The 20,002-nt window shown below is 39.0% G+C and overlaps 1 protein-coding gene across 8 annotated transcripts in view; it reads right to left on the reverse strand.

The window, feature by feature from the left end:
* Positions 1 to 3,390: 3,390 nt before the first annotated feature.
* Positions 3,391 to 20,002, reverse strand: part of LOC118747881 (arginine-glutamic acid dipeptide repeats protein) — a 60,793-nt gene continuing 44,181 nt past the window's right edge. For 4 of the 8 annotated variants that reach the window (XM_036482079.1, XM_036482078.1, XM_036482080.1 and 1 more), the window contains 12 exons: positions 13,202 to 18,191; positions 12,926 to 13,049; positions 12,714 to 12,858; positions 12,491 to 12,648; positions 11,991 to 12,050; positions 9,563 to 9,646; positions 9,347 to 9,467; positions 8,095 to 8,194; positions 7,880 to 7,968; positions 7,776 to 7,828; positions 4,682 to 5,248; positions 3,391 to 4,212 (listed from right to left, as the gene is read on the reverse strand). In XM_036482079.1, the coding sequence (XP_036337972.1) occupies positions 5,233 to 5,248; positions 7,776 to 7,828; positions 7,880 to 7,968; positions 8,095 to 8,194; positions 9,347 to 9,467; positions 9,563 to 9,646; positions 11,991 to 12,050; positions 12,491 to 12,648; positions 12,714 to 12,858; positions 12,926 to 13,049; positions 13,202 to 18,191 (5,940 nt within the window). In that variant the 3' untranslated portion in view covers positions 3,391 to 4,212; positions 4,682 to 5,232. The remainder of the gene's footprint in view (positions 4,213 to 4,681; positions 5,249 to 7,775; positions 7,829 to 7,879; positions 7,969 to 8,094; positions 8,195 to 9,346; positions 9,468 to 9,562; positions 9,647 to 11,990; positions 12,051 to 12,490; positions 12,649 to 12,713; positions 12,859 to 12,925; positions 13,050 to 13,201; positions 18,192 to 20,002) is intronic. The other 4 variants (XM_036482083.1, XM_036482081.1, XM_036482082.1 and 1 more) reach the window with 3 other exon arrangements.

Consider the following 20,002-nt stretch of genomic DNA (forward strand, 5'->3'; position numbering starts at 1 on the left):
TATATATATATATATATGCGTAAAAGTAAATTGTTTTTGTGATATTCAATAAAGTTTGTTTTTGTAAACTATTAACTCAATTCAAAATTCAAATAAGCTTTTTTCGATATTTTCTTTTTACCTGTTTAATTTTGTTCTAACTCAAAATCCTTACAAACAATGGGTTTAGTTAAGTTTTTTTTTTTTTTTTGTTTTAATGTTGTATTTTGTTACGCTTTCACAATAATGTTAGTCACTACAATAATTACAATTTATTTTTCTTCATAATAACTAGCATACATAGTTAGTTATTAATTGTAAAATATTAATTTTTTTATAATAATTGCTTATAAAGTACATGTTTGCTATACATTTTAGCCTAGTTGCGGTGCTGGGACCTTAAAATAAAAATATATGAATATGAGTACATAATGTACTATATATACGTATGTATGTACATATGTATGTATATACGTAGTATTTGTTGTTTTAAATTGGTGCTGTGTTTACACTATTTTAATTTGCTGTTATTTTTTTTTTTTTTTTTTAATGCTGCAGTAAGAGCTCATAGCTAAACTGGCGTTCGCTTTTTATTTTAATAACACTTTATTTTTGTATCTTCCTTTTGTTACAATAGCTACTTTTTTTAATTTCTCTTTGAATGCTTTTTGTGTATCTATTTTTCTTAGTTATGTGAAAGAGCAAAATATAAGCTGATGTCACTTGCTTGCCTTCAGAGTGTTACACAAGTGAAATTTTACGCAATTTCAAAAAGTTAAATTAAAATTTATGACCACACGAAAGAACAAAAACAAAAAATATTTACGGCGATTTTTTTTCTTTTCATGGTATTTGGATACATACATACATAATATAAATTTAATTCCTTAGTTAAGCTTAAATGAGTTGTGTGTCCTTGGCAATGAAGAGCGTGTAATTTTAAAGCATTTTATGTTCATTTATCTACTACATTTTTAAAACCATACAAAAATTTGTCCATCTTTGAAGTGAATCGAAAAAATCGAATGCAGCTGCGGTTATATGCATTTCAAATTTGTAATGTATTTTTTCCCCCCTTTTTACTAGAGAAACATCGTTAAAAATTTGCACATACATAAAATCACAAATGCATACAGTAGCTGGCAAAATGAAGTGGTTAACTTAGGCGAGAAAAAAAGGGTGAATCAAGTGTCAGCTAAACTTAAAATGTGAAATTTCTGTTTTACACATCTCGAAGTAAGAGTTGGCTTGTATTAAATTACAGGCATTTTGGTTCAAAAATATGTCCGTAAAGTGGCCTCTAACTGTAATGGTTCGAAAGACAACGCTCAAAAATAAGCTGATAATAGAAAAATTACGCCTCTTTCATGCGACTTGCCTTACCAGATGGATTTTGAATCAAAAATTGGTAAGATTTAAGTTCAATAAATCATTATTAGTCTGACAGATTGGTTCTTCTACTGCTTATCATTCAAGTTACGCTTAAATCGTTTAATGACCTTGTACTCAGAATGCAGGGCAAGCACCGAGTAAACCGAGGCTACCACAGAATCCATCGTGGTTTCATTGTCGTAAAATCTATGAAAATATGAACCTTTAATCCTAATTGCTACGAACGAATGTATTCAAAGAATATGTTACGTTCGTACCTATTTTACGTACTATGATGTACAAAGTGATAGCTCCAAATGCCTGATCGTTTCTAGCTCTTCTTCGTTCTAGCAGTATCTGCAGAAGTCATTGTGGTGAAATTTGTATAGGTGTCTGAATAAATGGACACAGTAAATCCCCAATTTTAGAATGGCTTCACTTCAGAAGGCCCACCTAATTATCTTCTGGGTATTGGCGCATGACAACTTATTCTTACAACACAATTTTCCGAAGTACATATGTAACATAAGTTGTAACGTTTTTATTTTGCTTATGAAGTTCATATTAGTTTAACTGCGTGATATTAACCAACATTTGGTACAAATTCTTTTACTAATAGCTTCCAAGGAGTTAACTTTGAGACTTTCTGTTGCAACATTGCCTATGATCATTTCATTTTTTCACCTTCTGTATGTATATATGTATGTATATTCTTAGGGCCGGTTACTGAATGTATAGGTTAAACATCGTTATCGACGTTATCGACTCCCTGTTATATGTATGTTATGGAATCGATCACGTCGATAACGATGCTTAATCTGCAGTATGTATTTTACATTGAGTAATCGGCCCTTAATTTCATATACTTGCAAATTTAACCCATGAACGACCAACATGACGTATGCGCCCAAGACAGTTTCACGCCGTTGTTTAAGCATGAAAATTTAATTAGATTACTGCAAGTTTAATATACAAAGAAACGAAAAAAATTTCGGGACCTCTCCTTACTATGTAGATTCATTGCTTAAAATGCTTATCATTCATCAGATATATATCTATATGTACATACCGCGTTCTCAATTTCCTGTCAGCTGTCACTAAATTTTTATTGTTAAACTTTCCGCTTTGACTAATCATTTATAATACGATATATATGTAAGTATATATATTTTTTTTGATTACTACATACTCTTACAGTCAATAGCCAAAATATTAGCAGCATACAAATTACAAATCGCACTGCGCTTACTCACATTTTCTTTTCTACATTTAATATATACTTTTAACTTAAACTTATATGTACTCAGCAACAGCTCATAATTTTAGGCTAGTTTAATTTTGAATTATTATTATTTTTTTTTATGAGTGCCATTTATTTTTTTTTTTTTACACTCTATGTTAAAACTTGTTCAATATAATTTTAAATATCGAAAGAAATATACAAATAATACTAAAGCACTATAAATAAATATTTGTTTTTAATAAAAAAAACTTTCACACAAACAAAGAAAAGGTAGAATTTAAACTAACAAAATACTATTAAAAATGGCAAACAAAAAGACTTGCCTTAAATATTTGTTCATCATTAAAATGTTGCTATTTACATAACTGTTTTGAGTTTGTGTACACATATGTTTCGCATAATATATGTGTACATATGCATGTATGTATGTTTGTATGTATAACTGTTTACTATATATGCCACAATTCCATAATTCGCCTACTCCTTAATGCTGCTCGACTACGTACAAATAAAAACTAATTATCAAAAGTACTTTTTAGACAATTTGCTGTCATGGCTATTTAGTTTTACATAATTATATTTTAGTTTGCCTGCTATAATGAACTTAAGACATATCTATATATATATATATATACCTAGGTGTGTATATATGTATATGATGCAGTAAGTGTGTATGTAGTGCACAAGCTTTTGTCTTGAGGAAAACTAAATTCCAAGTTCATTTGTACCATCATAACTCTAGCGAAATATCTTGATTGCAACATTTATTTATAACTATTGCTTTTTTTTTAAGTATGTATGTAAATCAAATGTAGTTAATGCCAAAATCCAATCGTAAGCGTATTTTTTATACAAATGCATAAAGCTGCTACTAGACCCAAGCCAACGGTCTCGTCGCTTGCTAGATAAATTCAATGACGAAATCAGCTAATTAGTTGTCTGTTGTTTTTGTATGCATAGCTGGTTCTTTCTTCTAAATGATTACTCGCCAATGTACATATGTACATACATAAAATATTTCAATGAAAACCTAATTTGCCTAATTAACGGCTTGCACGTCGCCTACTTTATCTTCAAAAGGCTTTATTACAAAACTCGTTTACAAAAAAAAAAATAAAATATATGTATCTATTGTACAAAATTGTATGTATAAATTTACATTAAGTAACCTACAAAATATACCACATACGCATAACTGTGCAATCATGTTTTTGTCACTAATTTATATTCTCGTTGAACTACGCTTTTTTTTTGAAATCTACAATTGTATGTACGGTAGGCAAAATTCATGTTCAATTTATGTGACCTATTGTTGTTCCGTTTTTCTTCGAGTTAACATACTCATAAGCGTCAATAGAGTTGTGCTTGTAAATTTGAGTGTAGTGTATACTATGTACATTTGTGATCCTAAAACAAGATATTCGCATTTTTTATATATATGCTCCGAATGCATTTCCAGTTAGTTCCGTTTTCCGTGTCCGTTATAGTACGTCATTGCTCTTTAGTTTTTAGTTTGATTTGTAGTTGTCCAATCTTTGATTGCATACTCAATAATGTTGTTTTATTTCTGATAAATTTTTGTGTTATTCATCCCAAGTAAGGACTAACGCAGTTGATTTCTGTAGGGAAAGTGTGAATATTGGAAAATGTTAGTATAGAGTAGTATATTTATTGCAATAAATATGCATTAATTTAAATAGTATGATCAACTTATATCGATACATGTACATATGTAACTCCAAAACAAAAAAATGAGCAAATTTAGCTGTGCCAATGCAAAGCTAAAAACGCAATAAAAAAATTTTACTGACAAAAATTAATTATTACGTTAATTTATGAGACATTGGTAATACATCATAATATCAGAATATACCAATATATGCACATGTACATTGTTTTACATAAAATTTAAGCTGCAACAATTTTTATGCCGCTCAGCAGTTTTCATGTAAGCTTATACACATTAAATACTAAGAATACCGAATGAATTTCGTAATTGCATTAGTTCATTTACAGAACTATATATACATACATATATAAGTAGACAATAAGAAATAGCAAATATAATATAAGTAGAAGTATACTAACTTTTGAAGGGAAATTGTCAACAATTGTGACAATTACATAAATTGCCTAAAATTAAGCATTACACAAATGAAATGTACTTCACATTGAGCGCACGCACATTGACGTTGTTCAATCTTGAAAACAAACAAACAATGAATGGCAATCAAGACGCGAACAAATGATGGTACATTTCATCAGAGATAATGTGGCTTAACTTTACTCCAAGTGACGCGCAGGTTCGATGCGAGTGAAGTGAAAAAGTGGAGTCGAATGGTAGTGTAGATTAGGAGTGTACCGAAATGGATTGACACGCATAAATTTGCTTGCTTTGCTGCGTGTCGTAGTAGTTGATGTTGCTGTTGTTGTTGTAGTTGTAGTTGTTTAAAGATGTTGCTTGGTAGAACGATTGAGCGCACGTAGCACGCTGCACGCTTTATTTACATATAAGCAGCACGCTACCCACACAACTGGCGCTTTTTTATTTATGTATGTTTTCCTTTTCTTCAGTTTTTTTATTTTTTTTATTTTAAAACTTAACGCATACTATAAAACGTTCTACCATACTGGTCCATTTACCTGGGCCTTTGTCTGTTAAAAAAATACACAAAACGAAACAAAAAAACAAATTCAAAATTGACACAATTACACACAAAATGGTGGATAGTTAAACATAAATTGACCTAAAAATATGTAAGTATGTATATTTATTTGGAATGGAAATACAAAAATATGCTGAATATGGGGGCGGCAATACAATTTAATTGTGGTTTTTGTGGTTGTTTTGTTAATTGTTGGCAACTTGTTATGCTCTAAATTTATATACATACAAGCGAGCAGCAATTGCTTCACTATTTGTTGATCAAGTTTGTGAATTGTTATGTACATATGCATTTATTTTAATTTAGCGGTAAGCATTCAAGGTCTGTCGGCCATTCTCTGTGTCAGGCGATGCGGTGCGTTCGGTAAGCTGAAGTAGAGCCTCATAATGCATAATTTAAAATTTGGCTTTCTTTTGAAAATAAAGCGAATCGAGGCAATGCATCAGCTAAGACTCGTGGGACAGTCTTTACAGTGTGTTTCAAAATAATGCAAATGAAACAAGTGAAGAACGTCAGCGGATGGACGGACAGACAGACATGGCATTAGCATTCTGATATATAAATTAATAATGAACAATCATAAAGCAAAACGTTCTCTATCTTCTAGAAGTATTAAAATGCGGGCCCAAGGGGTTTTAGAGTTTAAAAAATTAAAGGTAAAAACTTTTGTAAAGCACTCATGTGTTTTCATTTTATCGAACAAAATCTGCGCATTATTTTAAAGGACAGTCCTTTATTTTAACCCCCTGTCCTTTATAATTTTTTTCAAAATAAAGACGCTTTTTGTCCTTTATTTCTTAAACTGTCCTTTAAATCAGCTCTACATTTTTCTGAGGTAAATTTTTAAACACAGAAAAATAAAAATAAAATAACCCCACTTAAGGATTTTTATTTAATAGGTCATCTTTGCACAATCTATAAAGCATAGGGAAAGTTGTGCCCAAGATCGTGTTGCACGCTGAGTTTCAAGTACCACTGAAAGAGAACAATAAACCCCCTACTGCACAGTGGTTCAAAACTGGCATTTAGTGTTCGTAATTCACTGGAGCCTTCATGTTTTTCACTTAATTTGATAATTTTTTTTATGAAAGCTTATAATATTTGCAAGAGACCAGTTGAGCCTGATTTGTGAATTTTTATTTTATTGTTTTAATTTTTTAGTGCAAAATGCTGGCAATTTTGAAGAAAATGTCTTCTCCTGTTCCAGTTAATAAATTGTACATAACAACGACTAGTTGAAAACAATTGTATGGTTCCCCAAAACATTTTCCACAAAAAATTTTCAGCAAAATAAATTTTTTTTTTTTGTTTTAGTAAAAATTGGTTGAAAAATGAAGACTACGGTGAATTATGAACATTAAATTCCAATTTTGAACCACTGTGTGCTGGCTTCGGCGTGCAGTATGAATTATGGTAAACGCATTTTGGCAGCAAAGGATGGCGAAGTCCTTGAAAAGGATTTGGCTTCATTTTTCGGAATCGGTTAATTAACTGGCAAATATCTAATTTAAATTACGATATGGGTAAGGTACTTTAACATATAAGTTGTATGTAAGTATTCCCAAATCATTTAAAAAAAAAAGTCCTTTATTTTACGTTGGTTAATATGGTCACCGTAACCACCACATAACCTACTCCTAATTTATATTGAACAAAAATAAGCTTTTATATCCTTTTGTTATGTGAGTAGGCTTCATTGGTCAATTGTTCGCGTGTTTCTTCATTTTTTGCCGTAGATTTCGCTAAACAGCTTAGTATGCTCAAGAACAAATACATGCATTAGTCACTTAAGAGTCTTGTACGGCCATGTTACGTCTTAAATGAATTTTGGCTCCGTTTATTTGCAAGTCCTCGTTCATGCCTTTTTATAGAAATGGTAATTTGGTCTTTGATGGCCTCTAACATTCAGTTTAAATGGGATTTTCATCCGAGTTAGAATGGCGATGCATTACCGATGACGAGGTAAGTAAATAGATGACCGGACTAGTTTTACATGGCAATTATATTCTATGCTTTTTGGGAAAACCCTACTCGAAGAGTAAATTTAATAGTTATATTTCATTATTTTATCACACAATTTCTTTATTTTTCTTTATTTTTACTGATTGCTTTAATTCTTCTAATTCTAATTCGCCATTTTGATCAAATTTTTCAGGGCATTCCGCCGTTTGAACAGCGAGTTAATTTCTTCCCTTTCCAAATCAAGGAAATTCTTATTCATTGTTTTATTTATAAAATATGACAACAAAATATTTGTATTGCGAACTGGAGTGATCGATACAGTTATAAGCCTATTTCTTTTCACATCGACATTTTGCCGATACGATCGATATTTTTGAGCTTCTACGCTTTTTAGCTTTCAGACACATTTGTTCCACCTACTTATATGTATGCAAATGAAAGCAATATATTAACCCAAAATTACGCTCAACGTAATATTTTGAAACGCACTGTAAACTGTCTTCGACCGCATTACATATTCACTTAAGTAACAACATAAATAATTTTGTACTCACCTAAAGTACTGTTCGTGCAGTGACTGTCGCTGGAATTCAGCAGCCTGTAAATACTATATTTATGCAATTAATGATGTTATTTATTTAACAAAATAAGGAGAAACCTGAAGCTGATCGGCGTAGGACATGCGCAGCAGAACATCCGGCTCTCTAGGCATAAGCATACTTGGGCGTGGATATTGGCCAACATTCGCTGTTGTTACACCGGACATATGCAAGGAGAAATAAATGAAACGAAAAAAAAAATGTTTGTGAGAAAACATATACAAATGGCCAGTGCGATATGAATCGCTGGCACGTATTTTATATACAAACTCACGTGGCAGTTGAAATCCGGCCTCCGGTGGTTGCGGCTGTGAAGGCAAAGGCAAATGTAAATGAGTATGAGAGTGTGCATGATATTCTCTCGTCAATCGTATCTGAAATTTTAAATTTTCAAAAACGTAGCGAATTGTTTTGAGTGTGTATTTGCAATCGTTTGATTTTTTTTTGGCAAATTTTTTATTTTTTTATTTGTTGCGTTATTTTTTGAAAAATCGGAAAAAATTATTTCAATGAATTCCATTATGATTTTTTGAAAATGAATACTGGATGCATTTTAAATGTTAAGCTAATGATTAGTTGTTAATCATGAATTGAATAAAATATGGCGGGCAACGTGGTGCAAAAGCCAATTAAATTTAATGTCTAAGAGTTAACGAGTCCAACAAATGAGTTTACAATGATTAATATGAAATAAAAAATGTATTACAAGACAACATATACACACAAGATGCCTTCGAATTTAATGGCACAAACACTCAGATGAACTGTGGTGAGACATGGCGAGACACAAAATAATTCATACAAACTTGCAAACAGACATTAATGCAATAATGAAATAATGGCTTATGCCGAAGTTTCACCAAACATTGAAATGACAAAAAATTAGCGCCCGTTAAAAATGTGGACAATGACTATTTTTTATTGTTATAATGGCACGAGATTTTTTTTTTTTTATTGGTCAAACTCCGTCATATCAACTCTGTCAGTGAAAATACGGCATTAGGGCGTGGAATTTTAAATTCAATAATTTCTTCAGTTATATTGCGCCTTAGAGGGTTAATCTTTTACATAAAAGTATTGCCAATTATTAAGCTATAAAATTTATTAGACGAATTTTTATCAAATGGCCGAGCGATTGTTAGAAATGATGGCACGTACTCAGACACAGACACACGCACACACACACACTTTTGCTTGTTCAGTTTTTTTTTTTTTTTACTTTTTGTTCAGGTTAATTCGCAAATTTTGAAATTTTCTTCCAAATACGATTGAAAGTTCGATTTGATATATTTTAAATTGGTTTGGTACGATACGATATGTGAGATTGTATGATACGATATTGACGTACGTATGCTATGATAAAAAATGTTGGATATCAAATAATTTTGAGGTAACAATAATGCAATAACTATGAATTTGATGACATATTTTGGATGTCGATGCATTTTTATTTGTACGCTTGTTTTTGCTTTTTCTTCTTTGACTTTTGTAATAAATAAATTTGATAAATCATTGCTAATATTTACCATATGTTCGCTAGGGTCTAAGCCGACATGATGCGGTGGCGGTATACCCAAACGTTCACGCTCCATTTGTGATATAGCAGCAGGATTGGCGTACAACGGAAACTGTGATGGATGCATGCCACTGTTCATAAAAAAGAGAAGAAGAAAGAAGGTGTATGATATTAAAACGTTCAAGTGCGCTGATTACTTCAAAGCCGCCGCCGCCGCCACACTTACCGTCTGTAATATTCCATCCAATGTGGATCAAGACGTGACTGACTGGCAGCTGCAGCCTGTGCGTTCTTTATTTCCTCCAATTCTCTAAAAAAATTAAAATAAAATTAATGCTGTTTCTATATGCGATAAACGCGAAATCGAGTAGTATAAAAGGAAACCCTAAAAATTAGAGTTTTTGCATTGGATAGGGCAGAAGACGAAGGATATTTTGGCACACAGTGGATGATGGCATGATGATGAATGACAAAATGGATGTAGCACAAAAAAATAGGATTAAGCGCATTTTTAAACAGTGAATATGCATGCGATGTAGGATAAGCAAAATATTGCAGCGAATGCAAGTGAAAAAGAAAATTATAACAAAATAGGTATACAAAATAATAATAAAAAAATATGTACATAAATCATACATGCCAGCACAACTTTAGTTAATTCAGCATCAAATATATTTAGCGCTTGCACGAAGTTTAAGGTACATTTACTTTTTAAAATGCATTTTGATTTCAATATTAAAAATTTCAGTATTATCTTCTGGCATGTACAACTTTTCGATAGCTATTTAAGCGAACACAATATGCATTTCAATAAATGGGTTATAATTTTAGCATAGCTTAAGTAATTTAATATAGGATTTTAATGCAAAATACATAGATAGTTCAGCATGAGGTATGGCGGTAGATATACAGTGCCGGTAAAAATAATAGCACTGTGAGGTACTATGATGTCTATCAAAGGAAAACTCCAAATAATTTTACTTCTAGTATCTTTTTATTTCTCTAACAAACTTATCATATTATTCCACACTAAATGAAAAAAAAATTAAACTTAATTTAATGCATCGCCAAATTTTTTTAAGTATTTATATGGAAGTATTCAAAATATGGCGGTAAAAAAAATAGCACTAAGAATTAGTTATGCCCTTAGAAACTAAAATAAAATGTAAACTCTTAATTTTTCATTTAGAAGTGTATGTACATAAATATTAGGCTCCAGATTAATACTTAGTAGCATGTCCTTTATTTTTAATAACGGCCGCACAACGTCTTGGCATGGAGTCAACAAGGTCCTGACATTTCTTTTTTGGAATCTTGCTCCAGGAATCTTTAACTGCCTCCCAAAGTGCTTCTTTACTGGTTGGTCTGGCATCATGAACTGCCATCTTGACCGCAGTCCAGAGGTTCTCAATTGGATTGAGATCAGGCGACTGTGCAGGCCACTCCATAACATTGATCAAATGATCCCCAAACCACTTTTTTGCCCTCCTACTAGTGTGTTTGGGGTCATTGTCCTGCTGAAAGACCCACCTTAATGGCATTTCCTCTTCGCCCTAAGGGTACATCACTTCCTCTAATATTCTTACGTGTACATATTGATCCATGATTTCTTTGATCCAATATATAGGGCCTACACCATTCTAGGAAAAACAAGCCCACACCATTATACTAGTACCTCCGTGTTTAAGAGTTTTTGTAGTGAACTTGGGATCAAATTCAGTTTTCTGGGGCCTCCTAACGTAGTCTCGACCACCTTTGCCACCATAGAGCACAATTTTGCTTTCATCCGCCCAAAGAATGTTCCTCCATTTCCCTACCGGCCAGTCCAAATGATCTTCTGCAAACTTCAAACGCTGTTTCAAATGCTTACTCGTTAATAAAGGAACCTTTCTGGGAGTGCACGACTTTAAACCATTCTCTCTAAGCCGGGAGCGAACTGTCTCTACACATGCCGTGATATTAAGCTACTTTCTAAGTACAGTTGCTGGCCTAAAAGGGTGTTTTTGGCTTTGCCGAATAAGCCGTCAGACCAGTAAGGGTGACATTGCCCGCTTGCGTCCACGTGTTTCTGGTTTTGGAACAAATTTTAATGCATTTCGGATCATTTTGTTGGAACAGCCAACTGTACGGCCCACTTCCGCATAAGTTTTGCCTTGAGAAATTAGTTTTTTTATAATTTCTCGTTTTTCTGCGCTGCAACGTCCCATAACTATTCAAACAATTTACAAAATTCAACTTTTTACACAACAGAGGTATTAAACAAATTATATTTACCTTTATTCACGGAAAAATTTTTAATAAATGTAAAGGAAAGATATTTTTCAAACGAAATGCGCAGCCAGTGCTATTATTTTTACCGCTTCAAATCGAGTACCACCGAACAAATTACTTGAAGTTGAGAGAACCGTTATTATTTCAAGCAAAACGAAGCACTCTTGAAAAGAGATTTTTATTACCTAACTGTTAAAACAGAAGAAGCCTGAAACTTGTGATGCTCTCAGATTTTTCAAATAGGAATGAAAAGTTCATAGCGGTAGTGCTATTTTTTTTACCGGCACTGTATATGTAGATGTGTCAAGCAGCTATTTGGTATTACTCGATTTATTATAGCGATTTGTGTTTAGTAAATTAACAATGTTTTTAGGCAACTGTACCTCTCTCTACTATACATTGGCCCCATTGGGTGATGATATGGTACCATCTGTTCAACAGGGCTGAAATAATTCAAAAAATACATACGTATAAACTTTAAATTATTTCATGGCGTCGTAATACACAGAACAGTCAGTCATATGCAATCGATCTAAACTCAAACTAAGTAAATGTGAAAATGTATAAAAAAAAGTAAGATATACACAAAAAACAAAAAGTTTAAGTATTAAAATAATAATTAGATTAAAGTTAAATATGAAATTTTCATGTTTGTATGTTTATGTATTTAATTCGATAGTGATACGAAAGGTTGCAGTAGTAGCAAATGTTTGCCAAAAGTTGTTTTCAAACAAACAAAAAGATTTAGTAAATTTTATTGCTTTCATTTTTTTTTTCCAATTTGCCTAGACGCTATTACGTTTGATAGAACTCATCGAAAAACAAAATATTTGGTGCACTGAGAATTCGCATTATTTGCGTAATCGACATATGTCACACCCACCTGAATGCTACATGCGGCCTTGCATACTCGGATAATTGACGCAGCGCTGGCGTGTCCGCGTATGGGGGCTTCAGCTCGGCCTTCAATTTGGCTTGTTGCGCGGCCTGTTGTGCGGCTACCGCTTGTTGCTGCTGCTGTTGTTGCTGTTGCTGTTGTTGCTGCAGGATATGTATGACAAACATTTGAGTATTAAATGTATGTAGTTTGCTGTTGAAACACTCACTTGACGTCGCTCACGTTCCTTTTCGGCCAGTTTTCGGTCACGCTCTTCCCGCTTTCTCGCCAATTTGGAATCGGTCACTGGTTTGAAAATCAAATCTGTACGCGTACACGAATTATAATCACCGCGATCGATGTGACGCACAAATCTGCAAATGTGAATAAATAGCTTTGTTAAAAAATATGTCAAATGCTTGTTAAATAGTCATAATTTACATAGCTGACTGCGAGCGATGACATTCGGTATCGTCTGGTTTGGCCTCGGGGCTAGGACCACGCGGTATATTTTGCGTGGGGCTGGGTATTTCCGGCTCTGGATCGGGCTCAATATCGATTGGTACTGCAAATCAGAAAAAATATGTTAATTTATAATTGTAATTAAAGTGAGTACGCCTGGGCCACACGACGGAAGTGAAACTTTTCTCGATTAATTTATTGCTGCGATTTTTAAGAAACACTTCAAATAAAAAATGCATTAAAGCTAACACTTACATGGCTCTGTTGGATGATGTGGTCCACCCAAATTAGCTGAATGTGCATGTGCTCGCAGCGCATCCATGTGCGTTGTTGGCTTAAGTCCCATTTGTTGGCCATCCTGGAATGGCGAGGAGTGCGGCGGTGGCGGATAACCGGCCAAATGTGATCCTGGATAGCCAGCTGGCGGCAGCCCAGTGGGGTTCGAATGTGAACTGCCCGGCGGGCCTCCGCCACTGCTGTTGTTGCCCTGCGGCGTCTTTGGTGTTGGTGGCTTATTTTGTGCCTGTGCTTGTGCTTGTGCTTGCGCTTGTGCCTGCGCTTGCGCCTGCGCCTGCGCTTGGGCTTGGGCTTGGGCTTGGGCTTGTGCCTGAGCTTGTGCTTGCGCTTGCGCTTGTGCTGCCGCCTGTTGTTGTTGATGCTGATGCTGTTGTTGCTGCTGCTTGATTTGATGTGCTACCACAGCTTGTTTTTCGGCCGCCGCCGCCGCTGCTGCAGCTGCCAACCCTGGATCGTCAGGACGTGTCGGTGGCGGCCCTGGCAAGCCGGGGTGATGCGCGCCCAAGACTGATGCCGGATCAAGTGGACCACCGGGTGGTGGTGGCTTCATATAGGCTGTCGGGAAGCCAGGTCCATACGGACCGTAACCGTAATTGAATGGGTTGTGGTGGTGCGGGGAGTAGAACATCGATGGATGCAAAAGCGGATGCGGATATGGCGACTGACCGGGATGCATGCCTATTTGTTGTATACCAGCGCCTGGCGGAATCAATGGCAATGGCAATGGCATCTGTGGATGTCGGATGACAGGTGGTGAGGCACCGGGCCGCAAATGTGGCGGCGGTGAAGTGCCTAGTACACGCTGATTCGGCTGTGGACAGTACACCTTGCTCAATGGGCTGGCCATCAGTGTGGAAGCGCTGGACACAGGTGGAGGTGTCATGTGTGGGGACTGTTGTCGTAGAAGCGCATGACGATCACGCTCTGCCACAGCTGCTGCGGCCGCCGAAAGTGCCGACGATGATGGATGATGGCTGAGTGGGCTTTGCGGTACTGGATGTAGCGGACTCTGCCGGCTCAAACTACCCACACTCGAGGCGGGCGATCCTGAACGATGTGCTCCTTGAGCACCAGGTGTACCGCCGCTGCCGGGCCCGCCGCTACCACTGACATTTGATGGTCCTCCAATGTTTGAATTGGGACCTTGCACGCTTGGGCTGGCGCGACTAAAGGCAGATGATGGCACAGTGTTCGTGCTTAGTGCGCTGCTGGCTGATGTCGTGGTTGAAGACATACTGACAGCAACGGACGAGTGTGGAGGCGCGGACGAGGAATGCGGTGGTGGAATATGCGATGGTGGTGTGCGTCTACTGAGCGCAGACTCGGGCATACCCGTCAACGAGGGTGGCCCGGCTAGAAGCGCGATTGGACCAGCACCCGGACCCAAGCCAGCCATAGAATGCGTCAACATTGGATGCCCAGGGTGACCAACTCCAGCCACGGCAGCATGCGCTGGATGACCGGGTGGCAAGTGCGCCAAATGCGGATGTATGGGCATGGGATGACCAATAAGGCCGGGTGGTGGATTTCCCGGCATACTGGTGAGAGGGGAGCTACGGTGGGCATGCGGCGATTGTTGTGGCAGCATCGACGCTTGCGAAGTGGGCGGGTCACGCGGCTGGCCAGAGGGTGGACCACTATTGACGCCAATTCGCTCCTCATGCAAGTTGCGCGGCTGCGGTTGCTGCGCCGGCGATGGCGTACGCACTGTGCTGGACTGCTGCGATTGCGGAGGCAATTGATGAGTAGGTGGCGGTGGGCCACCGCGTGGATCATGACCTTGCAAATTGAGCGGAATCGGTGCGTGCGGATGCATGCCAACGGACATATCTGGATGCTGGCGATGTAACTGCTGCATATGGCTGGGCGGGAGGTGTTGGGGATGTAGACCTGAGGGAGCCACCGTTGACAATGGAGGAGGTGCACCGACCGCAGTCTGCGGCATTGATGAAGCAACTGACGACTGTGGATGTGGGCCTTGCATTTGCTGAGAATTGTTGGGAGGCGGCGTCATATGAGGATGATGTAAGGAGCTGGGTGGAGGCCCAGCAGCACCGGGTGGCAGACCAGCGTTCAATTGACCATGCGACAGCGGTCCATGTGGAGATACCAGATTTTGTGGATGCATGCCTGGTGGTAAACCGCCTCCTGCAGGGGAGGGTAAGTGTGGAGATGGGTGCGGTGAGTGGAATTGTTGCTGCTGTGATGAAGGTTGTGAGCTACTGTTACTGCCCTGGCTATCCTGTCCAGGTGTCGACCGCGAGGATGCGTCGATGGGACTTTCCGATGGCGGATATTTGAGGCCACCGGGTTCACCGGGTGCGCCATATGGAGAGCCTTTGATGAGATTTTCCGCGTATGGCGAGGGTTTCATCGGTCCCACATCGTTTGAGCCCTGCGGCGGTGGGGGATACTTCAAATCTTGTGGTGGACCATACTTGGCTGCCATCGGATCGCCATACTTCAGCATTAGGCTGGACTCAAAAGCTGAACGAGGCATCGGGTGCTGCACTTCATGTTGATAATGGGCCTTCGGCATTGCAATGCCAGGTGGCGGTGTAGCACCGGGTGGTGCACCATGTGTAGGCGGCTGCTGATCTTGTGGAGTGCCGCCACCATACTTCATACCACCAGCGTCTCCCGGTTGGTTTTGTGGGGGTGCGTATTTGCTCTCCGCGTTTGGGATGGGATAGACCATTGATCCCTTCATGTCAGGCATCTTTGTTGGGTCACCAGGAAAACCTTTTGGTGGTTGCTGATGTAACGAGAGGTCACCAGGATATTTGCCCTGTTGTTGCTCCATGGCGAATTTCATGTCGTATTTGCCCGCGGCCGCTGCAGCCGCCGCCGCAGCTGCTGCTGCCTGCATTTCTTGTACTGTGCCGTACTTCATGGCGTGCTCCAATGGCGGCGGGGGATACTTAATATCTTGCATTCCAAACTTGCCACCCTCATATTTGATGCCAGCCGCTGCAGCCGCCGCAGCAGCTGCGGCAGCAGACTCATTGTACTTCAATTCCATATCACCAGGATATTTGTGCGTTGGTGGCGGTACACCTAACGGCATGCCCGTTGGTGGCGGAGCGTTGTTGTCATTACTAGACATCGATTGTGGCTGCGGTGGTGGGCCATACTTCAGCTGTCCCTCCAACATATAACCGGGTGGTGGATGTGGACCACCTGGTGGGAGATGCATATGCATATGTGTTGGCGGTGGTGGCGCATCGTTACCACCAGATATGTCATTGGCAGAGGAAACCATTGATGTAGGCGGCATGCCAGTGCTACTTTTGCTCTCTTCGTTTTTGATCTCTATCTTAACTTTCAGATCTTGCGGCTCATTGCTGTTTTGATTGCATGTGGCATCCATGGAATCATCCAAAGGCTCCTTTTTAATGAAAATAGCGGTGTCTTGCATGTTTGCGTTGGAACTGTTCGGTGGCAATTGCTGCTGCATTGACTCCTGCTTCATATTGGCGATCTTCTTCATCATCTCTTGCTCCTTTGCCATATCAGCGGCTGCAGCGGCGGCGGCAGCGACGGCGACGGCGGCGGCGGCGGCAGCATTATTTTCAGACACCTCCATCTTTTCTGATTTGTCCTTACGTTCAGTTGACAATTCGCCGCGGCCAATGGAAGCATTGAGCGCCTCTACAGTTGCTATTGTAGGTACCTTCATTGGTGTTGGCGGAGCGCTGGCCACATTCATGCCCTCATCATTTGTATTTGGCGCAGGAGGATCTTTTGCGCCAACGCCGGTACTGTCGTCTGCGGTTGCTGCTATTGCCGTCTGTCCGCTGACAGGCGCTTGGATGTTCGTTTCTTCGTCATCATTCTTGATGGTCTCTTTTGTGTCTTCAGCTGGCTTTTCAGACTTCTCCACTATATCGGCCTTCAAATCGCCATCTGCAGCACCACTATCCTCTTTACCGCCTGAGCTATCCTTGCCCTCCTTCAGCGACTGTTCTACAGTATCTGTCGTATTCGACTCAGCGTCATCCAACACCGAATCAGGCCGACTGTCAGAGTTCATGCTCTCCTCAGCCGGACTATCGGGCCGTTTGCGCTTGGCGCTGTCTTTGCTAAGACTGCCATCGTCGGTGACATCGCCGCTGCCGCTGCCGCTGCCGCTGCCACTGCCGCTACCGCCACCACTGCCGGAACCTGCGCTACCGTCCACATCGGTACGCTTCTTCTTGTTCGGCGTATCCTGCTTACCGCCTTTACGCTTATTAGCCGCCACCGTCGTTGTCGTATTGTTTTCGGATGCGTTTGCGTTTGCGTTTGCTCCTTTAGTTGGTGTCTTTGGACTATCTGCAGCCGTCACTGTATCTGGTGTTTCAGTACCACGTTTGGGTCGTTTACCATTCGCTACCTGTTGTGTTTGTGTTTGCTCTTTTATATTGTTATTCTGTTGTTGTTGTTGTTGTTGTTGCTGCTGCTGTTTATTGCGTGTCCTCATTCTAGATGGTGATTCATCCCTTTTGTTTGTCAGACTGGAATCGCTGTCGCACTCGCTGATATCGTCCTCGGTTAGAGAACTGTTCTCCTCCTTGGAGACAACGGGCGACGAGCGCGTCGAATCTGCCGTCGCTGACGCCGTCGTCGCCGTTTGTGGTTCCGGTGTATCCTCCTTCTTCGGAGGTGTATTACTAGCGCGTGTGACACGATTGCGACGCAAGGCACTTTGCCGGCGTCGACGATGCGGTCGATTATTATTGGCACCCGGTGTCTTCTTCCACAAATAGTAAAATTCCACCAATTCAGGTGTCTCTTTGTGCGGTAGTAAATCTTTGTGTATTCGAAAGAAATTCTTTCCAAATTGTCGTAAGCCCTTAATGAATTTTTTTGTTTCGTCCTCTGTCCACTTTTTGTCGATACCCTTGGAAACGGGACACTTAACGAGTGCCTGAAGTGCTTTGCCTGGATCGTAACCAGAATCGTGTAACTAAACGCAACAGAAGGAAGAGAAATTAAATACAATTTGAAATTAAAATAGCCGCGAAATAAATAAATATTGTACATCAAAGGTGTCAAAACTCGCGGCCCAACTCGATTTTTTATGCGGCCCGGGCCAAACAGTATGTAAAAAATAACTACAGAAATTATTACCATCAATAAATTTGTAAAAAAAAAAAAAAAAATTTCTCCGGCTTTTGCTGAAAGGTAAATAAAAGCTCAGTGTACATTTTTAGCGCATAATTTCAAAAATGTCAAATTTTGAGTTGTGTCTCTTTCGAAGACAGTGCGCGATATGTGCCATATATAGTTGTATGTAATTAGTAAATAGGAACACAATTCAAATGGAAATAATAGTGCGATTCAGGTCTGAAGACTAGTCGGCAGCCAGTTTGAAAACGCCCTATCTCAGAAAATTTTTCAACAACGCCCTATTTTAGAATTTGAAAGAAAAACGACATCTCAGCTGCCGATTCAAAAACGCCCAGTCTCAGCACAATTTCAATATATTGTCGTTTGAGACAGGGCGCTTTTCAACCAAATTCTGAAGTAGGGCGTTCTTGAAAAGTTTTCTGAGATAGGGCGTTTTCGAAGTGGCTGCCGAGATAGGCCGATCTTCCACTCAGCTATCGATATGTATATGATTTATTCCACATTTGGCCCACAACATGCTTTTATCTTCTCTTTTTGGCCCATGAGCGTGTTTGAGTTTGACACGCTTGTTGTACATAAATGATTGCCTAAAGAATGTATTTTGAATGGGCGAAGTTTTCAATCGAGAAGAAAACGAATTTCCGACTCATTTTTAACACCAAAGTAATCACCATTGCAATTATCGAAGATTTGCATAGCAATTATCCGGCGTTTCAAGTTATTATTATTATTATTATTATTATGAGCCTTGAGCACTGCGACCTCTAGGGTGGTCTATTGTGCGTGGCCCTTTACCCTATATATGAAGGCTTTTAATATAAGCTAGCACTTCGGTGGGCTTTTTGTTCCATATTTCGAATGGATTAAGTGTTGTACCACCTAGGTGAGCGAGTCACTCTCGCTCTACTATTCCATGGCCCGGAACCCTTCTGCGGGCTCACCAAAGCCCACTTAAGGGAGGTCATAAACAAGTGGGTCGACAAAAAATTCGAAAGGCACTGGAATGAATGTCCGGGGCAAAGACAAGCTAAGCGGTTCATCTGTCCATCACAAGAAGCTTCAAAAAAGCTCATAAATCTAGGCAGGGAGGACCTTCGAACTCTCACTGGGTACTACACGGGGCATTATTCCCTGCGTTATCACCTCAGTAAAATGAATCTTTCAGACACGAGCGTCTGTCGCTTCTGTGAGATGGACGAAGAAACGCCAGAACACATCCTTTGTGAATGTGTTGCTCTCGCTAGACGCAGACTCGCTCACTAGGTGGTACAGCGTTTCAAGTTAGTGGGGGTGTCTACCGACAAAATAGCAACAACACAACTAGCTAAAAACACGCTCAACTATTTGACAATATTTACTTGCACGTGGAGAGTTTCAGTTCCTAGAAAAAATCATTACACTCGCTACAACGTGCATAACTATAAATTAAATATTTAGCTCAAAAGAATTGGGCTCAATTGACTTCGAACGAAATTATACATACATATATATATTTGCAACTAAACGTTCAAGTCCAATAAATTTACGTCACGACTGCGGGCTTTAGTGATAAAATATTAAGGTGGTCTCAAAAACTTTGGCATTTCATCTTTTTAACCTACTTCGAAATTAAGGCGGATCTTAATTCGTCGGAATAATTTTTTATGT

The sequence above is a fragment of the Rhagoletis pomonella genome, unplaced genomic scaffold, assembly GCF_013731165.1.
Source record: "Rhagoletis pomonella isolate Grant_MI unplaced genomic scaffold, Rhpom_1.0 Rhpom_scaffold_00012, whole genome shotgun sequence".
In the NCBI taxonomy this organism is placed as follows: domain Eukaryota; kingdom Metazoa; phylum Arthropoda; class Insecta; order Diptera; family Tephritidae; genus Rhagoletis; species Rhagoletis pomonella.